The 8,448-nt window shown below is 38.6% G+C and overlaps 1 protein-coding gene across 1 annotated transcript in view; it reads right to left on the bottom strand.

Moving 5' to 3' along the window:
* CFAP44 (cilia and flagella associated protein 44) overlaps positions 1-6,358 on the bottom strand; it is a 109,359-nt gene extending 103,001 nt beyond the window's left edge. Inside the window, exons 1-4 of the mRNA XM_007107958.3 lie at positions 6,262-6,358; positions 5,395-5,541; positions 4,740-4,899; positions 266-428 (exon numbers count right to left, since the gene is read on the bottom strand). Of these exons, the coding sequence (XP_007108020.2) occupies positions 266-428; positions 4,740-4,899; positions 5,395-5,541; positions 6,262-6,358 (567 nt within the window). The remainder of the gene's footprint in view (positions 1-265; positions 429-4,739; positions 4,900-5,394; positions 5,542-6,261) is intronic.
* Between the last annotated feature and the right edge of the window lie 2,090 nt (positions 6,359-8,448).

Below are 8,448 nucleotides of genomic sequence, written 5' to 3'. Positions count from 1 at the left end.
GTCCGGGAGGATCCCACGTGCCGCGGAGCGGCTGGGCCCGTGAGCCATGGCCGCTGAGCCTGCGCGTCCGGAGCCTGTGCTCCGCAATGGGAGAGGCCACAACAGTGAGAGGCCCGCGTACCGCAAAAAAAAAAAAAAAAAAAAAAAATGCCTTAGAATAGAGACTGCTGTGCATCTCATGTAATCCATCCTCACAGCCTCGCTGGTCCACAAAACAAACAAACACAGGGATGGATTTTTGTTTTCTAAGTTACTAAAGGCATACCCCAATGACACCAATTCCTCTGCCACTGCTACTTCGCAGGTAGGTCTGTTCCTTGGTTTTCAAATTCAGAAGGATCAGCTGGTTCCCAGCTATGTACAACACCATATTGCTGTCCAGAAGTTGTAGGTTGGCCCGCTTTCTGCAGTCATAACCAAAGGAATGTCTGAGGGAAAGTTGCAAAGGAAAACAAGTGAAACAACATAACCATCCTAGAGAGGGGGAAAGTAACAAAATGAATATATTTTTAAAACCCATACCCTTAGTTAGATAAAGATCCAGGGTTGAAGTAGTTGAATTTTATGCTGAAACTCAGAGTTATTTACTGTATTACTAATGTAATCTTTTCTTTAAATTAGGTGAAAATTCTCATACTCTGATTCAGTCAATATTTTAGTTTTCCTAGGAAAACTCTGAAAGCACATTAATTTTGTTTGCAATAAAAAATAAACTTTCTATTTGGGTACTATAGAGAGCAAAGTAGTCCCCTAAATAATTTCATTTTCCTCTCTCCTGCTAAAACTAAATCACATTATAATGTGAGAGAAAGTCTGTCTTTGCCATCTTTGTACTCCCAAAGCCTGTCCAGTTTGTTGACTGAACATAGTAAAAGGATCATGTAGGCCTCTTCCTTGATGCTGAAAGACAAGATGTTTAAAATTCTGACATGTTTGTAAAATTCTGACACACCAGTGACAATGTGACTACTGTAATAAATTCACATAAATATAATTGAAATTTAATTATATGAAAAATTATAAAAATTGACTAAATAATACATAATATATAAGTATATAAAATAAATAGGCTAACATTTCCTTTCCAAGATTATTAGTATGTACAGGTGTGCAGATGAGTATATACGTGTGTGTGCATTTATGCTCTAGAGTAAAACTGCATTAATTCAAAACAGAGGTTTAAAAAACTGAGCTATAAAACATTTTTTAAGTGTACTTTGTTATTACGTTCAAGCTCAAATTAATATAACCCAAGATATAAGTGTAATAATTAAATGAGATCAACCTATTAAAATATTTTAGTTTGCAAAAGAAATATATTATGTAGTGTATCTTAAGTAGATATATTCTTATTTTCCAAGAATTCAATGCTGAACACAAATGTTGAAGGATCACTGGAGCAATCCTTATTTCTTGAGCCCTTGTTTTTGTTTTGTTTTTTCAATCTGATTTTAGACGATTCCCCTTATTTGTAAGTAAATATTTTCAGAGAAAGAAATTATACAAAACTTTTAACAAGAACGATATGTAGAATGTAAAAAAGGAAGAGCAAATTTTAATTAATGCAATTTGAATTGTGAAGAATATATAAATTATAACTAACTACAAGTAACTATACCTATCTCATTGCCTCACAGTTAAATTGAAAAAGAGAGAGAGAACATTTCAGGGCATTTGTACAAGAAAAAGGAATTTTATAAATTTAAAAGACATTAATGACTAAAATTGAATCTTATATAGAAATGCAAATGAATATGTGATCCAAGATCTAGATGAAGCTATTCTGCCCTCATGGAGAATACCTGGGGCTGCCTCACAAATAAAGAGTAGAGTCTACAGCCCCTTATCTTTACAGAACCTGGTATGGGGCAGGAAGTTTTGCCTACCCTCTTTTTCCCTCTCCCTAAACTACTGTTCTCACCTTTCCTTCGTCCTTCTCTCCTTTCCCTTTTCCCAGGTGCCAGTGTAATACTCTAAAGGGCAAGAAGAATGTCTAACTATGAGGGTAGAAGTGGGCTACCATCCCGTCACTAACTTGGATGACAGTAGAGAATCGGAGACATGATCATTTATCTAATATTATCACCTGTAATTTCAGGGGGAAAACTCCCTCTTACTTGCTGCTGTTTTCATTGAAGGCCCTTTCAAATGCAGAAATGGGTTAGACTGTAGCTTGCCAAACACTTTCCCTCTAAATCAATCACAACCTGCTTGAGGGCAGAGACTGCTTCTCATTCATCTGTTTCCTGGAATGCCTACCACAGAGTCTTGAGCCTATTCGGTTGAACGAATGAATGAATGAATGAATAACTAGAGTCTGATCTTTCCCTTTTAACCCCAGAGGACAAGGCAGTCCCTAAGCAGAGCTCTGAAAATGTTAAAATGTATTCTGACGTACCTTCACCTCCCTTCTGTTTTATCTCATCCTCTCTTTTGGCACCTATTCTTTTTTTTTTTTTTAAGAGCTGGGGTTTTTAAAATTTTTTTAACATCTTTTTGGAGCATAACTGTTTTACAATGGTGTGTTAGTTTCTGCTTTACAACAAAGTGAATCAGTTATACATATACATATGTTCCCATATCTCTTCACTCTTGCATCTCCCTCCCTCCCACCCTCCCTATCCCACCCCTCTAGTTGGTCACAAAGCACCGAGCTGATCTCCCTGTGCTATGCGGCTGCTTCCCACTAGCTATCTATTTTACATTTGGTAGTGTATATATGTCCATTGGCACCTATTCTTAACTTCCTATCAGAGGCCCAGGGCCTTCGCTGTTTGTCCATGTCCATCTAGGACCTCCACTTTAAAATGGTGTTTTTTTACTGTCTTAAGTGCTGTTTAGTGTCTTCTATAAATTATGCTGTGGTTTAGGTGATATTTTATAAATTATACTTTCTTGATTGATTTAGAAGATTCCCCTGCATCGGCAGGCGGACGCGCAACCACTGCGCCACCAGGGAAGCCCTAGGACCTCTACTTTAAAATGGTGTTTAAACACTGTCTTAAGTGCTGTTTAGTGTCTTCTATAAATTATGCTGTGGTTTAGGTGATATTTTATAAATTATACTTTCTTGATTGATTTAGAAGACACAAATGTTAAAACTGAAGTAGATAAAGAATTAAAAGGGTATATGGGGATACATGAGAGCAGACTTCTTACAGCTTCTCACAAGAAATAGAGATTATATTTGTTCATCTCTAGAGAGTAGGAATAAGTCTAATGCAGGACATTCCAGAAAGGCAGATTGTAATTCAAGGCCTGGAGGAGCTCTCTAATAATGTAAGCTATTCAAAAATGGGATAAGCTGCTTTGTAATTGCCCCGGTTTTGAAAGTGTTCAAGACAAGTCCATAGCTTATACAGCCACTCCTCCAGCATGAGTAGAAAGGATTCATGCACTGAGCCAAACGTCAAGGTCGCTCTGACTCCCTTATTTACAGACTAGGCATATCTCTCTAATACAGAGATCCTTGTATTCAGGAGCACCAAATCCCCAGTGTTGAGAGCTGGGAGAAGGCAGCACAATCAAAATTACCCGAGAAGCTTTTTCAGAGTACACGTACCCAAGCCCCTCTCCACATGGAAATAAAGCAGTAGGTCCAGGAAGCTATCAGAGCACGTGCATTTCAGGAAAAGCTTCTAGGTGACTAATAAACCACTTCATTTGAAAAAAATCGACCAGAAGGCCAACAGCATAACTTTTATCGGTAACCTGTCCAAAGGCCACAAAGGAAAAAAAAAGGCCCTCAAGAGAGAAAACTCCAGGTTACAAATTTCAGGGTGAATTAGTTTTAGTTACACCTGGGATCGAAATAAAGTTAGAAGATATAATAACAATAACATGTTCTATTTTTACATAAAAAGCAAAACTGAGTCAGGAAGTACACTGCCCTTCCCCTCTCAGCACCCCTTTTATAAGGGGCCAGTCAGTGTCTAGACCATGCAGTCATAACCACTGCCCTTCTGAGGGTAGGCATGCTAAATTGCTAACCAAGGGCCTAAATGGAAATTGTCTCCTAACTAGCACCTCACAAACCTAACATCACAAAGTGATGGCAAACCCTAAATCCCCTTGTTAATCATCCCACTTTTACTTTTCTTCACAGACTCTTATTCTTCTATCAAAATGGGTTATATTGTGCCCACTTCCTCAGGGTTGTCTTCTCTGTAACTCATCTGGTAAATAATGTGAAAGCACTAATGCCTGACAATGGCCACGTCAGCGTTTCAAGCAGTGAGATCAATGATTTTAACTTAACAGGCATTGAAAAAGGGGTGCCAATCTGGTAGAGATAAACGGGGATAAGAGGCCTCCTGGTCTCCTTCACATCACATCTCCTGAAAGGACAGCCAGAAAAGCATTATATCTCTTTATGGTTATTTGGCATCTAACAAAAGCTAACAAAAGCTTAGTTTAAATTAAGATCAAGCATTTCTATCTTAAGCTTCTTAGAATTACCTAAGATAGGGGTTGGCAAACTTTTTTTGTAAAGGGCCAGGTAGTAAATATTTCAGGCTTTGTGGGCCAGATGATTTCTGTTGTAACTACTTAAATCTGCCCTTGTAGTGTGAGGGCAGTCGTAGACTTCATGTAAATGAATGAGCATTGCTGTGTTCCAATAAAACTTTATTTAGGGAAAAAGGCCAGAGGCCAGATTTGGTCCATGGGCTTCAGTTTGCCAACCCCTGACCTAAAAAGCTGAAATTCCAAGATTATACATATGTAACTGGAGTGGATACACAAGTGTAAGAAGATCCAGCGGTATGTTTGAATCCGGAGTCACAAAAGGCATCGAAGCAAGCTCCATATAATCGTAGAAGAAGCTTTCTGATATTTTCTTCTTAACTTCCTCCTCTGCCACTTCTGCATCTGGGACAGGAGTTTCCATGTACTGAGATTCTAAAGAATTAAAAATATTTTAACTAAGAAGAGTGTCTGGTCAGTCCTAAAATCGTATTTCATGAAGACAGGAGGAATGTACATAGCCCATAATACTCTGGCAGTAACTACTACTTCTGGCCCGGACATAGGATGCCACCCACAGGTGAGCATGGAAGAAGAGGCAACACGCCTGTGTGCATTGGGGTGAACACCTAGCCCTGCATGGTTCCGGAAGTCTCAAAGAACAGCGCACGGTCAGTTCTAAGGGATAGTTAGTCTCACTAATGTGGGATAGATCACTCCTTAGACAATCCCACTCCCCAGAAAAACCCAGTATGAGAGTATGTGATACTCAGAATACGCAACTCCAGAGCTGCTAAACCACCTTATCAGGATATGTTTGATGCTCTTTCTTTTATCACCTCCACACTTCCTGCAACCATTTCTTTTATGGATTTACAACTGTTCAGTTAAAACAGTGACAAGTACTGATAGAAAACTAGTAATACTTACTTGCAGTGCTTTCCACATAATCATCTTGAAATGAACTTCCTCCCAAATGTTCCACATAGGATTCATCGTCCCCTAAATATGATTCTTCCCCTTCAGTAAATGTTTCGCCTGTATCTTCAACAGATTTGTAATCCTCTTTCATAGCGGCTATTCAAAATAATTTGTTTTAATAATTTCTAAATTTGAATTAAACATTTTCAAAATTCTAAATTTGAATTAAACATTAAATAATTTCTAAATTTGAATTAAACATTGTCTTAAATGTTAAATAATTTCTAAATTTGGATTAGAACTAAAAATGTCAATGTTCTACTAAGCCACCTAACACCACGATGCCCAGACAGAAAGAGCCAGTCATCTTTTAAAAATCCTATTAAAAATTCTTCACTTTCCCTTCTATCTGCAATCTATAATATCCTTCCATATATGTTATCCAATTTAATCCTCAAACAGCTCACAATGATCATTTTATGGGTGACAAAATTGAGTCTCAGAAAGATGAAATAATTTATCCAAGATCAAGCATCTCTAAGTGGTAGACCCAGGACTCAAAACTTAAGTCCAGCTCTCTTTCCACTACACTGTATTAGAGAAGCCCATTAAAGACCTTGTAGACCCTACAGGAAGGAGCCAGACCAGATGTGAAGATGGGTCATTATCAACATAGAGATGATAGTAACATCTGTGTTCCAGGACTAGAGACAAAATGATTAAAACACAGTCTGCTCTTAAATAACTTAGAGTTTAGTAAGGGAATTAAACAAGTCAACCGTTCTGTCGTATAAACTTAGATATGCACTCTTTAAAAATTATTTTACCTCAATTTAATACTCAGGACCCTAAGTGTATATTATAATCTTTACTCACATTTTGATGCAGATCTAGAAGAATGAGACTGCCTTCCATCACTCTTTGATGTCTCTGATTTCCCCCCATCAGTATCCTGATCATCTGGTTCCTTCATTTTCTCTATAAGCACAAAATTGAGACAGAGAAAGGGGTAGAGCTGTAAAATAGAAATCATTAACAGATTCCCCCCACTAAACAAATTCCATGAGCCCCAAACACCATGTGTGTTGACAATCTGTATGTCTGCAAGGTATCAGAAATGACTTCACCAGCTGGAGGGCACAGCCACCATCAGAGACCTCTGTAGAATGGCCAAATATAGTCAGATATTCCCTTCCTCCAGGCAAACTTGTCATCCTTGTGCCCTCTGGTTTTCCAGAAGTCCACAGTGAAACACCACCCAAGCCTATCTTTTCTCTAAATGCTCCACATTAAAATTAACCCTTTGCCATCCTTCCTTTGGTTCATCCCCTCCTCTTCCTCTTCCCATCATCAGTCCCCTGGTGTTACTAATCAATGTCAATTTTTACATATTTGTTGAGGATAACTTCTATGTATCAAATCTTATGTTAGGCACTAAATTGTAGTACTGAACTAGAAAGATACGATCCTTAACTTAGTGGAGCTGTTTTAGAAATATAGGTATTAAACAAGTAATTAAAGTATAATGAGTGCTACAAAAAAATAGGGTGCTGTGGGCACATACAGCAAGAAGATGAAACCATGTCTGGGGTTAAGGAAGACGTATTTGAGACACAGGTAATGAGTAGACGTTGGCCAGGCATAAAATGGGAAAGATTATTGGTAGAGGGAGCTTCTAAGAGAGGCTTGTGTCTGTGGAGGCCTGAGTGCAGTCTATTGGCTACAGCAGGAGAGTGAAATGGACATTGATGAGGAAGCGGGTAGCAGATCACCAATTTTCTCTAAGCTTTGCTAAGGAGTTTAGAACTTATTTCTATGGTAATTGAAAGCCATTGGAGGTTTTTAAGGAGGGGAGTGACACGAGAGGTTTTCTCTGTCCTCTCTCTCTATGGCTGCTCTCGTAGATGAGAACACCTACTGTCTTCCTTCTAAGTCTTCATTTCTCCGCACTAAACATCCCACGTTTCCTCAACATCCTCTGTGGCACAGCTGGCAGGCAGAGTAGAGTAGTAGTTCTATTTGGATGAGACCTGTGGTTGGCTTCAGGTTTGAATCCCAGTTTTGCCACATAACTAGCTAATTACTTTACATCAATTCCTCAATTGTAAAATGGGAGTGAAGAAAAAACTATGTATAAGGCTGCTATGTGAATTAACTGAACTAGTGCATTATTATACCTTCCTGGTCTCTCAAGAAAGACTACTATGCCCAAAGCAGCCAGGATCTACACTACACGATCAGTGCGTGAAAGGGCAGGATGACAGCTACCCACCTTCATCTGGACATTAGGGTTTATACCATCTGTTTCCTTGCACTGACATCATGATACCCTCTCTTGATTTTTGTGTTCGTTTTTATTTAGAATTAAGGGATTGAGAAGTTGTATTGTAACCTGATGAGGCCTTGATGTCAGAGAGACTTGTCTGGCCAAGAAAAAAGGTTAACTTGGCCAAGGGCCAAGCCCCTAGCATCCCTTAACCTGTCAGCTCTTTTATATGTACAATGGGGATGATAAGGTTGTCTGGCAGAGTTATTGTAAGTATTAAATGAGATCTTTTTATACCCACAGTTCTCAACTCTGGCTGTGCCTTAAAATCACTTGGAAAACTTTTTACAATGTACCATTCTCAGGGTCTCACTCCCTATATAATTCTTTTGTGGAGCCAAAGAATAGGAACCAGAGTTAAGGACCATGAGTTTATATCAAACTCTTCGTAGGTACTGGAAAATGGTAGTTTTACTATAATTACTACACATTCTCTTTAATACAGCTAGGGCTCAATAAATATGATCACAGAATCTTGAGAGTTGAAAGAGGGTTAATTTGGTCCAATCCTCCCACCCAATATAAGTCACACATCTACAACTCAAGCCCAGGCTAAGAGTATTGGCTAGAATCACACTGACTGGGCTGAAAGCCTGGCTCTTCCTCTTACTATTATAGTTGTGAGGTATTAAACAAGTATTTAACCTCTCTGTGCCTTCTCATCTGTAAATTGCAGTACCTACTTCACAAGGTGGTTCTGAGATCTCAATGAGTTAATACAGTAAAGCTTTCAAAGA

Source organism: Physeter macrocephalus, chromosome 1 (assembly GCF_002837175.3).
Source record: "Physeter macrocephalus isolate SW-GA chromosome 1, ASM283717v5, whole genome shotgun sequence".
Classification (NCBI taxonomy): domain Eukaryota; kingdom Metazoa; phylum Chordata; class Mammalia; order Artiodactyla; family Physeteridae; genus Physeter; species Physeter macrocephalus.
The sequence above is the reverse complement of the archived record's forward strand: the minus strand, read 5'-3'. Positions and strand labels throughout refer to the sequence as shown.